A 22,155-nucleotide genomic window follows, 5' to 3' on the forward strand; every position below is an offset into this window, starting at 1 on the left:
AAAAATGTAATGTGAAAGTGGAGGAAAAACCTCTTAAAGTTAATTATCAATGATTAACTTTAATATTCAATTAACTGCATCAGCATTTCAAGAGACTTTTCAAGTCTCATCTTATATAAATGAGATCTGAAGATTTACAAATTAAGGTATTTGAACGAAACGGACAAAAGTAGAAACTTTGAATAAACAAGTTGGAAGTGTCATAATCCGACAGAGGCACTTCTGTCTGATGAGGGAGGAGCTACAGCAACGATAAACCCCGAGGAGCGAAACATTGGTTTGTTACTCGATGTTTTTCCTGTCACCGTGACGAACAGATGATTTATCCAATCAGCTGAGGACTTGAAACCCGAGTCTCTTAAGAGCCTTCGTACATTCAAAAAAACTTTATATATATATTCAAAGAAACAAACAACATCAAAGAAACTTTTGATCCTAAAATGTTGAATTTTATTTTTCATCACTTTCACCAAAAAGTTTTTTTTTCTCCAGAAATAAAAACAGTGAAAATTAATGAGAACATGAAAAACTTTTTGGCAAAAATCATTAGTTTTACATTTTATGTGCTTCAACGTTCAAAGTTTTACAGCAATAACTTATGTTTTACAGTGTTATTTGTTTCCAAGGCAACACAGAGCAGGAAGTTTTCAGCCAACAAGATTTCTCAGGAACTTTTCGTCAAACTCACAAACTTTAAACATTTTTACAATTTAGTCGTGAGAAGAAAAAACATTGAGTCTGATCATTCAGAAAAGTTTTCAATGAACAAAAATAAAAAAGTCGTGACGTTCAGGTCTGTCGGAGAAAAAACAATTGACAGTTTTGAGTGAATTAAAAATAATTTATGAACAAAACATCTGTCACCATGGTTACCATCATCGTTAAGAGTGGGGGCAGGGCCATGCAGGGACACAGGCAGAGAGGGCGGGGCTAAGCGCTACACATAATTTCAGTGGTATAAAAACTTGACAGCGGAGGGGGAGGGGCTAGCACTTAAATACAGACTCATTTCCTGTACACTTTTCTCTCCATATTTACACTTGTTATCAACTGAGACGCCCATTTTGTGTCCAAATTTTTCACACTGACGTCACGATGTAAGAGCCGCGCTCACCCCCACTGCTGCCACCACTGCTGCTGCCCCCCTCTCCACCCTTTGGCTCCCGTTTTTTGGTGACGGGGGTGGGGATGAGTGAAGGCCGTGTAGGGGTCGTTGATGACGATGTTGTGCTGGTTGCCGTTGTGGTGGTGGTGGTGGTGACCTCAGTGCTGGTCTTCCTTGGGCTTGGGGTGTAATTGAAAGGGCTGACTCGAGCAGCCACGGCGCCGCTACGTGGCTGACCCCTCTGCTGCTGCGGTTGTTGGCGTTCAGGTGGCAGCGGTTTGTCGTCCAGACTTTCACAGCTGCGACGCAGGTTTAGGTTTGAGGAGGAGGAAGAGGATGAGGAGGGGATCTTACAGGGGACAGGGCTGTCAATGATGGGCGGGGCGTTGGGGGTAGTGGGCGAGCGGGTTGAACAGGAGGAGGAGGAGCGTGGGTTGTTGACGGGACAGTCCTCCAGACGAACCCACACATCCTCAGGTTTCTCTATAAAGCTGCGACTGGCCGAGTCTGCGTTACTCTTTGCTTTCCTCCATGTCCCCTTCGACCTCGCAACACCCTCTTCCTCGCTCCGCCCCTTGTCGCTGGACTCTGATGACGCTGACAGCACGGATGATGAGCTCCCTGTCCGTTTCCATGTCCCCACGCGTGGAAGCGATGTAGAGTGTTTACCGCCGTTCCCTCCTCCTGCACTGCCACCGTTTTCACGCTTCCAGGTGCCAGTGCGGCTGAAGCGTGACGACGTCACTTCCTGTGGGCGTGAGGGACTCTCAGAGTGAGAGCGGTTAATGTCATGTCTCCTGGTTGTTGGTGGTAGTGGTGCATCAGGACTGGACGGTGACTCTGTCGCCGCTGCTGCTGCAGCCGCAGATTCTTCAAGCTTCCTCTTCAGTGTCGGACTCGGAGCTTCTTTGATAAAGGTCGATTGCCGGACAAGCGTCGGCTTCTCAGGATCCCCCTTCTGCTTCTTTGTCGTGGAGCCGCTGACCCTTGACGCAGACTCGCTTCTCGGGATGCCACCGCCGCCATTTCTTGCTGTCATGCTCTGTTTGGCCGGTCTGGAGGCTGATGATGATGATGCACTTCCTGGAGATGCTGTGCGTGGCAGCTGTGACAGTTTTCCTCCTTTCTGATTGGCTACTGCTGTCGAGCGAGATGGCGTGGAGTCCCGAGATGAGGTGCCTCCTCTGTCATCGCCGCTGCCCGGAGCTTTGGCTATGGCTATGGCTGCAGCTCTGGGTTTGCTCCGCCCCCTGGCTGCTGGCTCCCCCCTTGGCTTTCCTGTGATAAGACTCCTGTACACCTTCTTTCCACCTCTCAGAGCCTTTGCCTCCTCCTCCTCTTCTTCCTCTTCCTTTTTCTTCTTTATCGTCTCCAGAGTGCTGCGCTCTCCCGGCTTCAGGACCTTCGCTCCTCGCTTCACATCCTCCTTCTCCTCCACCTCCTCATCTGCATTGTTATTGGCTGTCAGGAGGCGGAACGGTGAGCCCACAGACTTGAGGGAGAGGACAGAGTCTGAGTCTGATGATGGTTGGCGGGATATTGGTGAGGCAGCAGCGGCGGCATTTAGGCTACTGACAATAGAGTTTGCGCCTTCTTGGATTGCCTTCCAATCAAACGACTCTGAGTCAGGCGAGGCAGGGCTTCTCGGAGCCTCAGAAGGTTCCTCCTCTGCCAGAATGCTGTCGTTGTCTCTGGGAACAGGGTGTGGCGTGTTGACAGCAGTGGCGGCAGCTTTCTTCTTCTTCTTGGGCATGGCGGAGCTGATGCACTCCTGCAGCAGGTCATCCTCAGAGTCGATGCTGAGCGAGCTGAGCGATGAGTTCCTGGAGAAGCAGACGGGCGTGTCCTCCACGTGGAATGCTTTGGGAGCGTAGCCACTGGCAGCAGTGGGGCGGGGCTTTGACTCCACTTGCACAGGAGGAGGAGACTTTGTTCCTGTGTTCCCTCCTTCTTGCTGCTCGGGCGGCGGGGGAGCAAACTCTTTGTTGTTGTTCTCTTGGTCAATGTCGCTCAGTGAGCTCAGCGAAGAGTTCCTGGAGAAGCAGACAGGCGTGTCCTCGATGGCAAACTTCTGCTTCTCATCTGTCGCAATCTGATTAGTTGAAGGTTTGGTTCGAGGGAAAACGGCTGCCGTCTGCTGCTTCCTCTTCCTGCCTTCTTCTTCTTGTGTTTTCTTTTCCTGTTCGTCCTTCTCACAGGCACCACCATCGTCTTCATCGAAGTCGAGTGAGCTTAGCGAGTCATTGCGTGAGAAGCAGCATGGCGTTCCTTCGATGGGGGTGTAGTGTCTCGGCGAGTCAAAGGCGAACCCTGGTTTTGCTTTGTTGGTTGTTGCCGCAGTGACACTGTGCGCCACCCTCTGGGGCATCGGCTTCACAGGCGACGTTGGTTTCTTCTTTTGCTGCTGAGAGCTGAGAGGAGTTTGGATTGAAGGAGGAAGAGGAGGAGGGAGGGGCGGGGCTTGCAGGTGCTCACTGTTTGATGTCGTCCTGATTGGTTTTCTTGGTTTGGCTTTTGGCATGGCAGCGCTGATGCACTCTGCGAGGATGTCGTCACCATTCTCTCCTTCAGGAAGACCAGCTCGCCTCCTCTGTGTGGAGGTGGGTGGCACTACAGGAATGATACCTGTTACTGCCTCCTCATTGGGCGGAGAATCGATGGTGAGGTCACTGAGCGAGGTGGCGGTGGAGAAGTTGAGCGGTGTTCCCTCCACGCAGTAAACTCTAGGCACCTCCTCCGGTGGCGGCATGTCCTTCCTCTGCTGTGATTGGGTGCGGCTCTGAGGTGGCAGGAGCTTATAGACAGGAAGCTGGCTGGGTTTCCGTGGCACTGCATGTTGCTGTTTCTTTGGTTTTCGAGACGACTTGGGCATTGCCATGTTGATGCAAGCCTCCAGGATCTCGATGTCGTCATCATCGTCTGATTCGTCAAGGATGGGTTGTGCTGCTTCCTCCACTTTCCTGTCTGTGTTCCTTTCCTCCTCCTCCTCACTTTTCTTCTTCATCTCTGCTGCGATGTATGGCTCGTCCAGACTGAGTGCGCTCAGACTGGATGCTTGGGAGAAGCCGTGCGGCGTGCTCTCGGTGGCAAAGTGTAGCAGGACGTCAGCGCTGCTCTCTTCTTCGTCCTTCTTCTTGGCTGCTTCCTCGGTCTTCTGCATTGGCTGCGGCGGTGGCGTCTTAGCGCGGCTCGGAGGCATCGTCTGTCCTGGGCTGTCGGGTAGGTCGCTGGGACTCACCACGCCACTTGGAACACCGCTGGGCTCACTAGAGCGTACAGAGCTGGCAATGGAAGACGTGGAAAAGCTGTCCAGGGAGCTGACAGATGTGCAGCGGCTGAACATCAGTGGCGTCTCCTGAGCGTACTGCTGCTCCGGTGGGCTTTTTGGAGTCCTATTACCGGATGATAATGCCACGTGATGGTGGTGATGGTGGTGGGCGTGGCCGTGGTGGTGATGACTTCGTCGCCCCCGTGTGGAGGGAGCGGAGGCAGTTTGGCTCTCCGCCTCCTTCTGTTGTCGCTGCTGTTGCTCTTCGTGTCCCTCTTTCTCGCTAACAGGAAGTGTTGGGTAATCGTTGCCACCAACACCGCTGACAACACTTCCACCCCGCCTCTTTCTTCCAATGACATCACCATCCTCGTCCTCCTCTGATGACAGTGACGACAGTGAACTGCCTCTGGAGAAACAGATGGGCGTGTCCTCCACACAGTACGTCTGCGTTGACTCTTGGTGACTTTTTGGCACAACCCGATTGGCTGGAGGAGCGGGGCGGAGCTTGCTAGTGGAGGTGGATGAAGGGGGGGCAAGGGTGGGGGCAGTGTTCTCTTCTGACTTGAACAGCGGTTTGTTGGTTGAATCTGTGCCATACTTCAGACTGTAGTCGATTGGCTGCTCGATTGTTGAGTCTCCGCTGTAGTTTGATGTTCCAGAGACAACTACATAGCGTGGCGGGGGGGCAGACGCCATGCGGCTGCTGCTTGTTGCCGATTCGTTACAGTCATTCCTCCTCCTCAGTCTGGCATCCTGTACATCATCCTCGTCACTCTCAATTCCGCCGCGGTGACTCGGACTCTGTCTCCCAGAATTCAGCTGCTCGTCAGAGTACTTCAGGCTGTAGTTGATGGGTGTGTCCAGCTCCGCACCATCGTCGTCCGCCATGTGGTTGGCGCTGCGGATCTTGTGGGCTAGGTCAGCCGGGTACTTCCTGTAGACGCAGCACTTGTTGGCTCCACTCTCGTCTGACGAGTAGAACGGTTCTGCTGATGGTTTGGTCTTTCCACGGTTGCCGTAGCCGTCGGCGCTTGTCACGCTGTTGAGGCTGTCACTGGACGCTCGAACGCTGGGCGGGAAAATCGGCCGAGGGTAAGAAGTTTCCTCCCCCATCCTCTTTGATCCGTCTCCGTTTTTTGGGCTCGAGAGCACCGGTGTGTTGGCATACGAGCGAGTTGTGCTCCCTCCTCCTACGGCGCCATTACAGCCCCTCCCCTTTCTGTGAGCTGCCTTGGGGCTCAGGTTGTCAATGTTGTCGAAAGTTTCTGACAGCTGCTGTGCGTCCAGCTCCTCGAATAATGCTTTCTGTTTGCGGGCATGCAGAGATGGGGCGCCAGCGCCTGGCGACACAACGCTGGCATCCTTGTAGCGTGCCGGGCGGTTGGCCATTAGGTTGCGCAGGGCGGCGGCGCTGCCCATGGCGATCATTTTGTGGCGGGAGTGAATGAGATTACGTAGCATGCCCACAGCGCCCAGCTCCCATAACGCCTCTTGGTCTTTGGCGTCTCGAGCAGACAGGTTCCATAGCGTCCCGCAAGCGTTGGACACGATGGTCAGACTGTGAGACTTGAGGTGCTGCAGCAGAGTCGGCAGACAACCATGCTCACGCAGGATTTGCCTGTAAGACGACACAGAGGAAGCAGAAGATGAAGGGTCAGAAGAGAGGATTTGCAGTAATCTGCTTGTTTTTCTGGTTTCAGTTATTTTTACCTGTGCGCCTCGTTGGTGGCAATGAGACTGGACACATTCCGCAAGATGCCGCCACCGCTCTCAATGATGGCGAGTGTGTTTGTGTGGCTGCGGTGAGTCAGAGTTCCAACTAGAAAGGCCAGAGCGCCGTCCACTGCGCATATGTCCGCCTTGTTTTCCGTACAGTGAGCCGACAGGTTCCAGAGCGCACTCAGTACAGACTTCAGCGTCGACTCCTGATGTAAAAGAAGAAAATAAGTGTTTGCGATCAGGCTCAGTTCACATCACGACAACAAACAAATATAGTGAAGGTTTATTTACCTTCTGCACTTCGAGGGCGCAGCCCATCAGCGCTCGCACACTGCCGACCTCTCGAAGCGTCTTCTTACTGTTGACATCAGCACGCCACGACAAGTTCCTCAAAACGCTTGCTATCACCTGAAAAGGAGACAACATAGTCAGTCACTCACACTGGTTACCATGGCGACAGGTGCCATGTGGTTGCTGAGGTGACGGGTGAACATACCTGCTGCAGGTCTTCACTCTCAGACTTCAGCTGAGCGACCATCGCTCTCATGCAGCCCTTCATGGAGCAGAGCGTTGCCTGATGGGAAATCAATCAAGATGCTGTGATCTGATTGGTTACTGAGCTTAGAATAATAAAAATAAAACCACAAGATCAGAAATGATCAAATAAATTACAAACATTAAATATCACAGATTCACTTCGTTTGAGCTTCTTTAAGGTCGGCGAATCATTTATATTAAAAATAATAATAATAATAATGAGGAAACAGATGACACCTTTAAAATCAATCAAATGTTAAAACATATTGATCAGTCATGAACATGAGACCAAACCTTATTCGCCACATCTCCGAAGGTGAGGTTGGTGAGTGCCATGCCGGCGTATCGCCGCAGAGTGACGCTGTAGTGATCGCTGCTCAGACCGAACATCTCACAGTCCACCTGCAGCAGCTCCGCAACCGCCTGCAGACCACCTGCAGGGACGAAAAACCCACAGACACATGAGTGTCAGAATCGCTGGTGTGACATCTAGTGTCAGTGAATATGATCACATGTTATCAGCAGTTGTTAAACTCACCAAGTTCGTTCATCGCGTGTCGATGTTCCTCATCGAAGGAAAGCTTCATGAGAACACAGACGGCGGGACAGATCTGATGGTCGACTGGAGATGGCACTGGACACAACGTTACACAAACACTCATTTATATAGTACAGTGTTTGTTGAATCCTGCTCTCTAATTGGTTAGTGGGTGTTTAACTCACTGGGGTTGTCCTCCTGGTCGACGCCCCTCTCGTGGTTTTCCTGCCAGCTCCAACAGGCCTCACAGTAATGACGCACCTGCTCCAGCAGATGGAGCACTCTGATCTCACGCCGCCCTCGCTTGTCGTCCGGCTGACTGTGCACAATGTTGTGCAGCGCCGCTGACGCCCGGGCACGGGCCTCCTTACTGCCGCGGGAGTTACCTGAGCAAAGGGAAGATTTATACAATGATAAATTAATTAGTAAATAAAAAGTTGAGGAGAGAGCGTGACCTATGACGGAAAACCACATGGTTACCTAGCAAAAGGGAGTCCTTGTCGTTGCCGTGCAGCAGTTGGATAAGCAGCGGCAGACAGCCGGACTGACGCATGGCGATGCACGAGTCTTGTGAGCTTGACATGGCGAGAAGCGTCCGCGACATGTCATCTTTATCATGAGTCCCGAGCATTGACAGGAGACTGTACACCATCTCCACCTGCAGTGGGCGACACTGTGTCAGCAGCCCTTTTTCCACACGGGTGAAATATCTCTGGGCACAGTTGCCAGGCAGAATTCTCACCTTGGTTCCAAGGTGACTGGTGATTCGTCGAGGCACAGAGTAGTTTGTTTCATTGGCAGGTTCTTGGTCCAATCGACTGCTGGAGCTCTGGAGGAGAATGAACAGGATCAAGGATCGAACCGAGAGAAACGTCCCAACAACAAACAGAACCAGAAAGTTCACCTGAGCGCTTGTCAGTCCGCTGCTGTCGCTCGCCCCCTGAGCTCCTTCCTCCTGTAGAGAGAGAAGGAACAAGTGAAAGTCTCTGATGCATCACATGATGATATCACAGGCCACACAATGACGTCACAGAACAGGTAAGGTTACCTCAAGTCGAGCTCCAAGTCTCAGGATGTCCTTTTCTATCTGTTGAATACGAGACACACGCGCCTGAAAACACACACACATTCAGAATTAAGTGAATTATTATTATTAATATTATCATTAATACCAGAGTTGTGGCCAAAAATATTTTGTGAGGTCAAGCTGACCTTTGACCTTGAGTCCAAGTGAAAGTTAAAGGAGTTGTTTCTGAGATATCAGGTCAGAGGTCAGACAGGTCAGAGTTTGGACGGTTGAGATGTTACCTGAGCTCTCCTCTCCATCTCCTGACAGGAGCCCAGCTGTTCCTCCATCGCGGAGCGAATCTGACGAGCCTCAAACTCCAGCTGACGACGACTCATATCCGTCTGCAGCGTGAACTGAAATAACAACAACCACTGTGATTGGCTGCTAGACAGTGAAAAGCACCCTGGGAGTCGTAGTTGACTTCTCTCCTTTGACTGGATCACATATAAAGCAGTTAAGGGCTAACCCAGCCTGAGCAGCAGAGGATCATGGGTACTGTTGTTTTACTTGACTAGTAAATGAAAGGAAACGTGTTCTCACGTTCTCTGTGAGTGGCAGACTGTCGATCCTCTTTGTCAGGTTCTGCAACTGAGCGTAGTACCAGTCCTTCTCCTTCTCCTCCTTCTCCAGCTCAGCCAATAAGAGAGACCTGTCAATGAGCAACAACCAATCACTGGGCAGAACATGGAAGGAGGGGGCGGGCAGGGCAAAAGCAGCATCCAATCACAGAGCAGACACTTGATTAACTACGCACACAGAAGATTCCAGCACATAGACGGATCCATGAAGCATGTTCAGTGAGATGATGATTCAGGTTTCATCTCTTTTCTAACTTTAGATGTGTTGTAAAGAGTTCATACTCACTAACACTGCCCCCTACTGACAGAACAATACCATGACAGCAACGAGCGGAGCAACAAACCAGCAGCAGATGGATCATGTGACAGGAAGCGATTATATCTAAACTGATCTCAGACATGTTCTCTCTGCAGCTGACACTATCAGCACAATCAATAATATCGTTCTGCAGCTCCCCCTGGTGCTCAGTGTGTAACAGTACAACAGAGGCAACAGCTGTAATAAGTAGTTACCTTTCTTTCTCCAGCTCCTCCAGACAGCGGTCTTGGCCATCTCTACCCGCAGATGGCAGCCCTCTCCTGGGGAAGGGAGTGGTGCTCTGAGGGCCCCCAGCTGCACCTCCAGGGGTCCCAGACCCAGAGGAGGCCGAGCTGGAAGAGGACGAGGGCTGAAGAGGAGGCCTGGACCTGGATTTAAAACCTGCAGCATCCATGCTCATCTCTGGAAGACAGACATGACCTTCATGTTTAAGATGTGGTGTATGTTTACATGTAAATGTATGTTTGTTAGATATGTTTGTGTTCTACTTGTTTATATTTCTATGAGAGTGTGTGTGGGTGTTCTATATGTGTTTTTTCTACGTTTGTGTTCTGTATGTGTGTTCTATGTGTTCTATGTGTCTTCTTCACCTTTCAGTCTTTCGATGAGCTCCAGCTGAGATCCAGACGTTTCTCCAGACTCTTCTTCTATGGTGCCCTGCAGCTGCTTCAGCACTTCCTGTTTTACAAGAGGAGAAAATAACGGTGGTACAGAGTGACATCACAGGTCACCACTGTGACGTCACCGGTTTCTAAGTAACAATAAGGGGCAACACAGAGAAGCTTTAATATTCTATTAAGACACTTAGGCTTTAAAATGTCAATAAAGATGAAGAATCATCAGCTGACAAAAAGAAGAACAATAAACTGATTCATAAACTCTCCCTTTGTGTGTGTTTATGAATATGTGAGAGTGTCTCTCTCGCCAAGCTAAAGTAACTCACCACGATGAAACGACAGCGCTCAAACAGCGACATGATGAAAGTAACAACACTCACTCTGTTTGCTGCTCATCCACACAAAACAGGAAACGGGAAATAGGAAACAGGAAGTGAGTGTATGTTTGCGGAGGAAGGACGGACATTAAGGAATCACTGACGACAAGAACAATAAGACTACAAAAAAAAAAAAAGAAAAAGAAACTGAAAACCGAAAAAATATAAAACAAAAAGGATAAAGTGAAGGAAAACAAGAACAGAGAAAAAAAACAGAACGGAAAATAATTTTAATAAAGAAAATGTAAGTAACAGATTGAAAAAAAAGACAAAAGGGGAGAAAAGTAATGACCCAAAGAAAAACAGGGGGAAAGACAGGAGAGGAAAACACTGAAAGAAGAATGAAAGAAACGAGTAAATGAAGGACAGAAGAGACAAAAAGATGGTCACAGAGGACAGAACGCTCACTCTGACAGGTTTCCAGAGTCCTGTGTGTCAAACCCAAGATCCTCAAACAGACACACACACACAGACACACACAGACGCCTCAGCCTGAACAACAACCAGCTCATTCTGAAGATCAGAGCGCGTGACTGAGGGAGAGAAACACTGACGTCTATGGTTCAGAGACAGCAGAACAGCGCCCCCTGTCAGCTGATTCTAAGGAGAACAGAGCCCCCCCCCCCAGCTGACTCTGAGCAGAACAGCGCCCCCTGTCAGCACTGACCTTCATGTTGGACGCCTCCGTCTCCAGCTTGGTCAGGTGGTTGGAGTTGTCCTGCAGTTCTTGTCTCAGGTTTGAGTTCTCCATCTTTAAAACTTCCACTTGTCTCAGCAGCTGGTCATACGACGCCGCCGCCATGATGGAAGAGCCACGGCTGACCTGAAACACACAACACGTTGAGTGGTACTGTAGTACAGTAATACTGTGGTATTGTAATGCTGGTATACTGTGGTACGTTAATACTGGAGGACCACAGATAATAATCAGACACTTAATTTCAACAACATACACAGTGGAAGTGAATTATTATGCAGCTGATTTTCTTTTTCATGTGCAATAACACCACTCATGTGCAACTTGTGTAATATTACTGTTTTTGTTCATCATCATATTGATTCCACATCATGTGCAATATTCCATATTGTTTACTCCTTTATTTTTCATTTCTACTTACTGCCATTTTAGTTAAGTATTAGTTTCTCTGTCTAATTTAACTGATCTTATTCTCATTTCTATTGATGTCTACTAATAGGCACTGGTTCTTCATTATTCAGTTAACACTTCATTTTATTTCATTTTAAATACACTTATATATTTACTATTTTTATCTTGACTTATATTTTAAACTTCTTTTTTCTGTTTCTCTCCCCACTGTATTCTATTCTACTATATATTGTTATTTACTGTAATATTGGAGCAAGCTGGCACAAGGGTTCAGGATTAATGAAGTCTTATCTTACCGTGGCACTGTAATACTTATATACTGTGGGACTGGGGTACTGTAATTCTGTAATACTGTTGTGTTACAGCACCACCGTAGTACAATACTATGCCAGTATTTTAACTACTGTACTGCAGTACCATTACACTGTACTGCCATACTACTACATTGTACTGCAGCACTACTAGACTGTACTACTAAACTGTACTGCACTATAACTACATGTTACTATGGTAACATTACACTATACTACTACACTGAACTATGGTGCTATGACACTACACTACTACACTGTACAGCAGTGCTTCTACACTATACTACTACACGGTACTGCAGTATAACCACACATTACTGCTGTATAACCACGTTTTCTGTAGTAGTAGAACATTGTATTGCAAGAGTACCACACTGTACTGCAGTATGACCATGCTTTTCTGCAGTAGTACTACACTGTATTGCAATAGTACCCAATTTTAATGCAGTATAACCACACTGTGTTGCAATAGTACCACATTGCACTGCAGTACAGCCACACTGTTCTGCAGTAGAACTACACTGCACCGCTGTATAACCACACTGTACTGCTGTAGTACCACGCTGTAATGCAGTATAAACACACTGGACTGCAGTTTTCTTTCAGATGAGGACTCAGTTTCTGCTTCATCAATAATTCATCAATCACATTCTGATCGATGCTAATGATCAGTGACCAGTGTGATCAGAGTCAAACTGCAGCATCTGATCAGTAAACAACAAATATACAAACAGGAGAAAGGACAGAAGAGAACAACAGCCTCTGCCTCTCCTCCTCCTCCTCCTCCTCCTCCTCCCACCATCTCCTTCATCCCCTTCATCCTCCATCACTGGTCGGCCATTTTCTCTCCCTCCTCACTCCTCCCTCCATCATCCCAGTCTTCTCCACCTCCCCCCTCTCTCCATCTATACATGCTCCCTCTCTCTTTCTCTGCTACTCTTCCTTTCCTTTCATCACACAAAACAGAATAAATGAAAGGAAAAGAAAAACACACACAGAACAGACGATGAAGGAGAGAAACCCATGCCCCCCCTCCCCCTCACTCATTCATTCACCACATAGCAAACTGATAGAACAGTTTAATGGATGAATAGATGAAGGATGGAGAGATTTTGGATAAAGAAAGAGAAAATGGCAGCTCACCCCATCGCTGTCGCCTCCATCTCCCTCCCTCTCTCTCTCTCTGTCTGACAGAGGGCAGTCAGCTGGGCAAGTGAGCAGCCAATCACAAGCCAGAGACAGGCAGAGGGGGGAGGGGGAGGGGGAGGCAGGAGGGATGGGCAGCCCCCCTTGTATTCCCAGCATGCTTTGCAGCAGATGCTGCAGGAAGACTGACCGGGTTAGGGAGATATTAACACACAAAATCACACACACAAAATCTCACACACACACACAAAATCTCACACACACACACACACACACACACACACACACACACACACACACACACACACACACACACACACACACACACACACACACACACACACACACACACACACACACACACACACACACACACAAACCAGTTGTACTCCACAGTTCTTATAATCACTGAGAACATATGAATGTGTGACCTGCAGACAGGGGGCATTGTTGCAGCAGTTTCCTGCTGCATAATATCCTCAAGAAATAAACCATAAATTAAATAAACCACACACAAAACCAAAACAATAAATAAAATGGACTCTCTTGCTCTGTTAATAAAAATTGCTCTTGAATAAATATTAAACATTTGGCTCAGGGTATATGTAACCACCTCAGTAAACAGGGTGGTAACGATGTAGATGACAAACTTAGGATCATGTGTTAAATTATGAATCGATGGAGTCGGATCATGAATCAGCGTCGCTCCGGTCACTTTAACACTGAGTCCTGACTGTTCACGTCTCGTGTTGTACTGAGCACAGAATGTTGACGACTCGCTCTTCATGATGATTAAATGCAGCCTCATAAACTCTGGAGTCCTGTCCTGACCTCCCCTGGTATTGGCCCCATTGTATAGGTCATAAACCCAGCCTCCTCCGTGTTAGCAGTTTGGACACGGACCAAACTAATCGTCATTTTTAGGTAGATCCTCTCACACTTCTCAAGTCTTCATTTTCTGCTAGGTTTGGTTTTTAACTAGTTTCATGATATATAAACAGTCTGAGTTGTCATGATATATATACAGTCACTAAAAGTGTTTATATACAGTCACTGATTGTCTCTGATAAAGTAGCTGATTTTCTCAACATACAGTTGCTCGTCGTCTATGTATGGCCACTGATTGTGTTTAAATACAGTCGCTGATCATCTTTACATGAGCCGGTTTTAGACATGACCTGCGGAGGAACTCTGGAGAATTGGATCCGGACTCTCTCCGCAGTTTGTCTTTCAAACATGAAAAACACAGCGACAGTTCACAACAGCAACAAATCCACCACAGCACTCAGGTGAGAGGAGGAGCAGCAGACAGAGGCAGGAAGTGACGAATTCATCCTGCTGCGGAGATCATGTGTTTACAGCTGTAAGCCCACAAGCTGTGGACATGTTCATCAGTATGTGTGTGTCAGTGCTTTTTCACATGCAACGTCATCAATGCACTCGCTTGCAGTGAATCTACAGTCACATATAATAATGATGCTCTTTATATACAGTCACTGATGGTCTTTATATACAATCACTGATGGTCTTTATATACAGTCACTGATGGTCTTTATATACAGTCACTGATCATCTCTATATACAGTCACTGATCGTCTTTATATAGAGTCATTGATCGTCTTCATATAGAGTCACTGATGGTCTTTATATACAGTCACTGATCGTCTCTATATACAGTCACTGATCGTCTTTATATAGAGTCATTGATCGTCTTCATATAGAGTCACTGATGGTCTTTATATACAGTCACTGATGGTCTTTATATACAGTCACTGATGGTCTTTATATACAGTCACTGATCGTCTTTATATACAGTCACTGATCATCTTTATATACAGTCACTGATCCTCTTTATATACAGTCACTGATCATCTTTATATACAGTCAGTGATGGTCTTTATATAGTCACTGATGGTCTTTATATACAGTCACTGATCATCTTTATATACAGTCACTGATGGTCTTTATATACAGTCACTGATGGTCTTTATATACAGTCACTGATGGTCTTTATATACAGTCACTGATGGTCTTTATATACAGTCACTGATCATCTTTATATACAGTCACTGATCCTCTTTATATACAGTCACTGATCATCTTTATATAAAGTCACTGATGGTCTTTATATACAGTCACTGATCATCTCTATATACAGTCACTGATCGTCTTCATATAGAGTCACTGATCATCTTCATATAGAGTCACTGATGGTCTTCATATACAGTCACTGATGGTCTTCATATACAGTCACTGATGGTCTTTATATACAGTCACTGATGGTCTTTATATACAGTCACTGATCATCTCTATATAAAGTCACTGATCATCTCTATATAAAGTCACTGATGGTCTTTATATACAGTCACTGATCATCTTTATATAGAGTCATTGATCGTCTTTATATACAGTCACTGGTGGTCTTTATATACAGTCACTGATGGTCTTTATATACAGTCACTGATGGTCTTTATATACAGTCACTGATCGTCTCTATATACAGTCACTGATCGTCTTTATATACAGTCACTGATCATCTTCATATAGAGTCACTGATGGTCTTTATATACAGTCACTGATCATCTCTATATAAAGTCACTGATGGTCTTTATATACAGTCACTGATCGTCTTTATATAGAGTCATTGATCGTCTTTATATACAGTCACTGATCGTCTTTATATAAAGTCACTGATCATCTTTATATAGAGTCACTGATGGTCTTTATATAAAGTCACTGATGGTCTTTATATACAGTCAGTGATCATCTTTATATAGAGTCACTGATGGTCTTTATATAAAGTCACTGATGGTCTTTATATACAGTCACTGATCGTCTTTATATACAGTCACTGATGGTCTTTATATACAGTCACTGATCATCTTTATATACAGTCACTGATCGTCTTTATATACAGTCACTGATCGTCTTTATATACAGTCACTGATCATCTTTATATACAGTCACTGATCGTCTTTATATACAGTCACTGATCGTCTTTATATACAGTCACTGATCGTCTTTATATACAGTCACTGATCATCTCTATATACAGTCACTGATGGTCTTTATATACAGTCACTGATGGTCTTTATATACAGTCACTGATGGTCTTTATATAGTCACTGATCGTCTTTATATACAGTCACTGATCATCTTTATATACAGTCACTGATCATCTTTATATACAGTCACTGATCATCTTTATATACAGTCACTGATCATCTTTATATACAGTCACTGATGGTCTTTATATACAGTCACTGATGGTCTTTATATACAGTCTCTGTTCGTCTCACAGCACAAGTGTTACTCACAATATCAGTAATACTAAAAGTATCAGTGTCATCGCAGTGTCAGCAGTATTGCAGTATCAGCAGTACTCACAATATAAGCAGTAGGCACAGTATTAAAAGTACTCACAATATCAGTAATACTAAAAGTATCAGTGTTACTCGCAGTTGTACTGCAGTATTAGCTACGTTAACTAGGCTAACTGCCCCGCTATGTTAGCATCTTTTACCAGAATAGATCCAGAACAGCTGATTTTCTTCACCGTGTTTCAGCTCCTCTTCCTCCCGGTGCCCCTGAACCCAGTGCCCGTCACCGGGGAGTTCACTGAGCCTCCGAGAACCGACATCCCACCAAAACAAACGGTTAGCGCGGAGCTAAGCTAACAGCTAGCAGCGAGGCCGTTCTTACCTTCCCGGTTGGGAGGAAACAAAGTCCGCCACGGACAGCGGCAGCTTCACGGGAACATCCCCGGGGAAACACACGGTGCCGGTTAACGAGTCGTTACAGACGGAGGAGGCTCCTCATGTTTCCGGACAGAGCGGGAAAAGTTTCTCAAAGTCCAGGGAAGTTTTAACTCGCTCTTATTGTTGTGGAAGAACCGCTGCTGTGGACCGCCATCTTGTTTCTGTGTGTCACTGCGAGGAGAGGTAGAGTACAGTAATGTAACGTACCGCGTTACAGTTACTGCGTGTACATGTACTCTGGTCCGTATACGTACCAGATGAGCGCAGTAACTGCAACGAGGTACATTGTACTTACACACATGACGTTTCTCCGCTGTTTCATTTTCAATAGAGGCACTGTATATATTCAATACATATATGTATACATGTATAAATACAGATATTACACTGGCTCTTTTATTCTTTATAACTAATCTAGAGTTAAAGAGAATTTCATAGTTTTCAGTGAAGAACAAACAACAAGCACAACAAATAAAATTAGAAAACTTATCTCTTATAAGAAAAATAAGCAGATACAGTCCGCTGCAGATAAACTAAATATTACATTACACGTAATACTGTTTTCATCAGGAGATTTTTATGTGGATTATCTTTCGATTTTTAAGTAAATGTATTGTTTTTATTTTATTTATTTGTTTACTTTGTTAATGTCTGCTTTTATTGTGAAGGTCTCGCATGGAAGCAGCCTTCCTTATCCGGTGGTTAAAAAGATGGCGGCGGCTGCTGAGGCCACAGACAGCTTTGTGTTTTTCGCGCGGCTGTAGGTTTTGCCGCCGGTAAACAACCGGAGCGCTCCGGTGCTGACGTCATGAGGAGCGGGTCACCGCGCAGGGTTACCGGATGCCTCGCGTGAACCGGACAGTCGTTTTAACGCTGCTGATCGTCAGCAGCTCCGTGTTCCTGCTGTTCCAGCTGTATTACTACCGGACGTACGTCAGCAAGGTGAGGAGGAGCGTCACGTAAACAAGGAAGTGGCCTCATTTAGACTTTATGTTATTTAAATGTTTGTTATGTTGAGAATGTGTCGTCACTCTTTAGCAGATTAAAAATATTCTAATCCTGACATGTCTTCTGCAGGCTGGTCCTCACATCCTGAGCAGAACAGGTCAACTGACCGCCAGCGACATCCAATGGGTGAGTCAGCGTCAGTGACGTTGTATTGTTTGTGTTACACTGACACACAATGATCACATACATGTTGCATGTTCTCCACATGTTTGTGTGGGTTCTTCTCCAGGCAGAGACATGCAGGTTGTTGTGTAGTTGAATGGAGACAGTCAGTGTGATCAGTAGGTCGTTGGACATTGTCTCTGTACACATGTCTTATATGAGGACATCTGTCACAGTCCTGTCCTGATAGGGTTTTCCATGGTAACTCTCATGTTTCATGTCTCTGCAGCAGACAGTGAAGAAGTTCCTGGCGTTGGCACAGCGGTTCAGGCTGCCCATGTTTCTTGCCGACACCGCAGCGCTCACATTACTCTCCCAGGATGCTTTGCGACAGCGTGACCGGCAGGTGCGGGAGCCGCATTGCAGCTTTCTCTGCACTGACCGGCCAATCACATCGTTCGCTGTGCACGCCAACCTGTGGAAGTATGATGTGAGTAGGATGAGAGATTTATGACACGTTTACCCTCATGTTTTTATATAATGTGACTTTTGTCAAATTATTTACTTCTTTTTTTTTCTGTCAGTCTGGCTTCCTATTGGCTGTTGAGCAGAAAGGCTTTGAGCTGCTGCAGCTGCGAGGAGAGGATCCCCGATTGGCCAGCCTGGACACTTTGTCAGGAGAGGACATCCCCCTGCACTTCCTCTTCCGCCTCAATGGTTACATCATCCAGGTGAGTGAGGCCACATCACCTGATGACACCTCCAAACATTTAGTGACTTCATAGGATCAAAATGATATGATGATGTTTTGCCGCAGGTGGTATTCCTGTACGAGCGAAGCGGGAACTATCTGTGGCACGGAGCGCTACGTCTCAAAGCTAACAGGGACCGGAGCTTCGCACCGTTTAAGCTGCTTGACTACGGACGTCATGCCGGAGCCTATGACAGGTACAGCAACACGTATGAAGACAAGAGTGTGTGACTGTGGTTGAATCAGTGTCAGTAAACACACTCACTTTAAAGAGTCACTGTTACACTGACGACTGTACGTTTATACTGAATCCAGTCTGAGGGGGCGCCAAAAACGTATGGATATTTTAACGGGTCATACAGAAAGTAGACCCAGAATAGACATCTAGGGGCCCCACAGAAAGTGTCTTTATACATTATCCTCATCATTTTTGTCATTTTCCTGAGGATGAGGCAGTTCACAGATCAATCAGTCAATCAATCAAATTTTATTTGTATAGCCCATATTCACAAATCACAATTTGTCTCATAGGGCTTTAACAATGTGTGACATCCTCTGTTCTTAACCCTCAACAAGAGTAAGGAAAAACTACCAAAAAAAATTCAACACAGATGCCAGCATGTATTCTCTGATGTCTGATCAAGACGTGTTAGTCCCGTGTCACAGTCCTGCACTAATTAAACGTGTTAAATGTGCTTGCCCCCTGCAGGCCAGAGCTGGTCCTGACTGTCCTGGATGGCCTCGACATTCAAGTCCCGCGCAACGTTTCCCACTTCTTGTCCGAGCAGCAACATGCCCACTTCCTGGAGTGTCGTTACCGTGACGCCCGTAACTTCTTGCAGGTCTGACAGAAGATATATATATATATATATATATATATATATATTATAAATTTGCTGATTTTTAGCTGAGCTTTCAACCACATGATGAAAAGCCAGTAAGAGGATCTTGAGTCATTATTATTTTGTTACAAAATTAAATAAGAATGAATAAATAGATTCTCTCTTTCTCCACTATGTGTGAATGTAGCTCTATCCTGATGACACATCTCCAACGGCGATGGATTTTCACAGAAAAGCAAAGTCGTTGCTTCATTTAGCCGCTCGAACACTCAAACAACTCAACATCCCCTTCTGGCTCAGCAGCGGCACCTGTCTGGGTAATGTGCTAACTTGCTAACTTTTTGACATGATGACATCACAGCATCATCAACAGATGTCTCTGCCTCTCTCGCCCCCTGCAGGCTGGTTCAGGCAATGCAGTATTATTTCGTACAGTCGTGATGTCGATATAGGGATTTCTATCGCAGACTTCCGGTGGGACATCATTGCAGCATTCAGAGACGCCGGACTGTCACTCAAACACAAGTTTGGAAAGGTCAGATATTTATAAAACTAAATTTATTTTATTTGCAGGTGGTTGTTTAAGTGAAGGTAGTGTTTTGAAGGGTTGTGTATTTTAAAACTACATTTTTTAAAAACTGTTTCATTTTCATGTTGTATTTTGTCTTTAAGTGTCTAGTGTGTGTTTGATTTTGAAGGCTTCTTTTATTTCGAAGTGCAGGTGGAGGACAGTCTGGAGCTGTCATTTGTGAGTGAGGATGTCAAACTGGACATTTTCTTCTTCTATGAAGACGGAGACATCGTCTGGAATGGAGGAACACAGGCGAAGAGCGGCAGGAAGTTCAAGTGAATAAAAGATTAACATTAAATAAGTTTTATGACTCATCTGTCATCTGGTTTAAATATGTCCCACTTTTGTTATCGATAAAGTTTTTTATGTTTGTTCTTCGTCAGGTACATCTTCCCTCGGTTCTCTCTTTGCTGGACGGAGCTTCTCGAGCTGAAAGTTCGTGTTCCGTGTGAAACCCTCGACTATGTGACGGCAAATTACGGTTCCTCCTGGAGCATCCCGGTGAGGAGCTGGGACTGGAAGTCATCGCCTAGCAACGTGCAAGAGAATGGGGCGTGGCCTCGTGCGGAGTGGGTGGAGCTTATCCAAGTTTACTGAGAGGAAACTACAAAAAGATGGAAAATAAGATTAACACTGAAACTACGAATGTAGTGGGGAAAAACAGGAAGTTGAATTGATTTGTGTAACCCTCATAACTAATAAACAGTTATGGTTTAATTCATTTTATTCACACTGTTTCAATAAGTCCTTTCAAATATTTAATATTTTAATTTCTTACTGAGAATTTAAACACTGCCCCCGTTTCCATGGAAACCAGGGGGCATGTTGGTGGTGGTGGGAGACCTATCGATATCAACCTCTGATCAGCTGTGAACAGAATGGAAGTGTCATCGAGGGCCACTACCTTCCTCAACTACTTCTGATCGGGAGAGAAGATCCAGGTCAAAGGTCACAACAGCGTCTGTTAGTGATGTTGTCAAACTTTTCTCAGCTCAATTCTGCACCAAATCACAAACACACTCCAATTCCAATCACACACTCCAATTCCAATCACATTCCAATCATGAATTATTCTCAGAAATCGTGGACATGTTATCACATGATTTTAATGTGATATAAACCCAAGTCACTTTAATCAAAAAATAACTTCTGTGGACATTTGTAGAACAGTGTCCGTGTGTCAGTCCATTTAAATAAACTTTATAAACAACACTGCTCAGCTCCTCACGGTGACGGTCAATACACCTTAGCATGACGTCACTCTTCGTGTTTTGGTTCCGTTTCCATTCAAAAGTCTTGAACGCGTTGTCCGATGACGTCACTCCGCCGCCTCGTCGCGCTGCCGCTCCTTGTGGAGCACGAGCCCTTTACCGATCAGATCCGGTATTTCCACCGCGAGCCACGGTCCGAGTCCCAGCGCCATGAGGTGCGCGAGCCCGAAGCGCGGCGCGTTCCGGGCCCAGAGCGGCGCGAAGTGGTCGGTGAGGCAGATCCTCCCGCCCCGGTACATCTTCGCCGTCTTCCCGTCCAGCTCCGGTACCGCCACCTCGGGCGCGGTGTCGGGATACGTCACCGGGATGTCGAACTCCAACCGGAACTCGTAGCGCATCAGCTCGTGGATGAACCAGCACGTGCCGGTCCACCGCGTCCCGTCCGCGTTGGACTCGAGGCGGAACCAGTCGTTGTCCGCGGCCTTGTTCTGCTCCACGAACCGGATCAGAGCCTGGTACTCCTCCTTCAGCCGCTGCGGCCACAGAGCCCGGTCCCGCGGCCCCGCCGGAGTCTTCAGCAGCGGGATCTGAGACACGGCCCTGCGCGTGGCTTCGTCCGACATGTTGTGTCCAAAAGGAAATGAAAGTTTGTTTCTTTCGTCTTTTTACAGATAAAATAAGTTCAGTGTGTTTGAGCCGGTTCTGCTCAGCTGCGAGGAATGACGCGGACTTCCGGTCTGTGACTACACTTCCGCCATGATATTTTCAAAACAAAACATCCAAACGCTTTGGTCATAGTTTGATTTTGTTTGACATGTTTAATTTGATAAATAAAGATTTTTGTATTTTTATTTTTTTTACTGTTTATTGCTCTTTGCTTATCCTTCAAAATAAATTCAAGGCCAATAAATGAAATACATAATAAAAGATTCTGCTCCTTGACTGTAATGGCAATTTGTCATTTCCTTAAAAAATCTGAGTAGCTATACAACCTGCCATTGGGATCAAATAGTTGACCAACAAGTGTGATATTTTTGAAGAAATAAAGATTTATTTTTTGTAGAGAATGTCATTATTCCAGACGTAATACTAATGTGGAGAGAAGTTATGTTTAAATAGGAGAGACCAAGTCAAAAGCATCTGCTTATGAAAGTTTCACAATTTGGAAAAGACATACTTTGGTATAAATTCCATAAAACAGAAGGGTTAGTAATAAA

General features: G+C 46.2%; 3 protein-coding genes and 1 pseudogene across 5 annotated transcripts; 1 reads left to right on the forward strand and 3 right to left on the reverse strand.

Moving 5' to 3' along the window:
* LOC117771394 overlaps positions 1 to 2,640 on the reverse strand; it is a 30,772-nt pseudogene extending 28,132 nt beyond the window's left edge.
* Positions 425 to 16,637, reverse strand: apc (APC regulator of WNT signaling pathway). 2 transcript variants are annotated; one of them, XM_034601483.1, is made up of 17 exons: positions 12,693 to 12,753; positions 10,798 to 10,953; positions 9,727 to 9,814; positions 9,331 to 9,538; positions 8,780 to 8,888; positions 8,479 to 8,592; positions 8,219 to 8,281; positions 8,075 to 8,125; positions 7,913 to 7,999; positions 7,651 to 7,828; positions 7,356 to 7,556; positions 7,171 to 7,266; positions 6,927 to 7,066; positions 6,592 to 6,669; positions 6,387 to 6,503; positions 6,087 to 6,301; positions 425 to 5,994 (listed from the first exon to the last, which is right to left on the reverse strand). In XM_034601483.1, exons 2-17 carry the CDS (start codon positions 10,930 to 10,932, stop codon positions 1,080 to 1,082), a joined length of 6,795 nt encoding a protein of 2,264 aa, XP_034457374.1. In that variant the 5' UTR covers positions 10,933 to 10,953; positions 12,693 to 12,753; the 3' UTR covers positions 425 to 1,079. The 2 variants fall into 2 exon arrangements, with proteins under 2 accessions (XP_034457374.1, XP_034457375.1); XM_034601484.1 differs by lacking the exon at positions 12,693 to 12,753 and adding an exon at positions 16,398 to 16,637 and having other exon boundaries at positions 432 to 5,994.
* A 497-nt stretch (positions 16,638 to 17,134) lies between these two features.
* Positions 17,135 to 20,448, forward strand: fktn (fukutin). Of its 2 annotated transcripts, none has more exons than XM_034601579.1 (10): positions 17,135 to 17,395; positions 17,531 to 17,587; positions 17,853 to 18,053; positions 18,148 to 18,294; positions 18,381 to 18,511; positions 19,024 to 19,156; positions 19,344 to 19,473; positions 19,558 to 19,691; positions 19,878 to 20,002; positions 20,111 to 20,448. In XM_034601579.1, exons 1-10 carry the CDS (start codon positions 17,294 to 17,296, stop codon positions 20,322 to 20,324), a joined length of 1,374 nt encoding a protein of 457 aa, XP_034457470.1. In that variant the 5' UTR covers positions 17,135 to 17,293; the 3' UTR covers positions 20,325 to 20,448. The 2 variants fall into 2 exon arrangements, with proteins under 2 accessions (XP_034457470.1, XP_034457471.1); XM_034601580.1 differs by having other exon boundaries at positions 17,856 to 18,053.
* A 366-nt stretch (positions 20,449 to 20,814) lies between these two features.
* ufc1 (ubiquitin-fold modifier conjugating enzyme 1) lies at positions 20,815 to 21,721 on the reverse strand. The gene has a single exon (XM_034601672.1). The coding sequence runs from the start codon at positions 21,559 to 21,561 to the stop codon at positions 21,046 to 21,048; it is 516 nt and encodes a 171-aa protein (XP_034457563.1). The 5' UTR covers positions 21,562 to 21,721; the 3' UTR covers positions 20,815 to 21,045.
* Between the last annotated feature and the right edge of the window lie 434 nt (positions 21,722 to 22,155).

This window comes from Hippoglossus hippoglossus, chromosome 12, assembly GCF_009819705.1.
Source record: "Hippoglossus hippoglossus isolate fHipHip1 chromosome 12, fHipHip1.pri, whole genome shotgun sequence".
Lineage (NCBI taxonomy): Eukaryota > Metazoa > Chordata > Actinopteri > Pleuronectiformes > Pleuronectidae > Hippoglossus > Hippoglossus hippoglossus.

Bases quoted from the DNA above. Each gene is read 5' to 3' on its own strand.
- apc (XM_034601483.1), bottom strand. From the start codon at position 10,932: ATGGCGGCGGCGTCGTATGACCAGCTGCTGAGACAAGTGGAAGTTTTA. The intron at 8,593-8,779 runs GTGAGAACACGT...TTGTTATTTCAG, and splicing joins GTCTGCCACTCACAGAGAAC to TTCACGCTGCAGACGGATAT. The intron at 6,670-6,926 runs GTTTGGTCTCAT...ATTTCCCATCAG, and splicing joins TCGGAGATGTGGCGAATAAG to GCAACGCTCTGCTCCATGAA.
- fktn (XM_034601579.1), top strand. From the start codon at position 17,294: ATGCCTCGCGTGAACCGGACAGTCGTTTTAACGCTGCTGATCGTCAGC. The intron at 18,512-19,023 runs GTACAGCAACAC...TGCCCCCTGCAG, and splicing joins CATGCCGGAGCCTATGACAG to GCCAGAGCTGGTCCTGACTG. The intron at 19,692-19,877 runs GTCAGATATTTA...TTCGAAGTGCAG, and splicing joins TCAAACACAAGTTTGGAAAG to GTGGAGGACAGTCTGGAGCT.
- ufc1 (XM_034601672.1), bottom strand. From the start codon at position 21,561: ATGTCGGACGAAGCCACGCGCAGGGCCGTGTCTCAGATCCCGCTGCTG.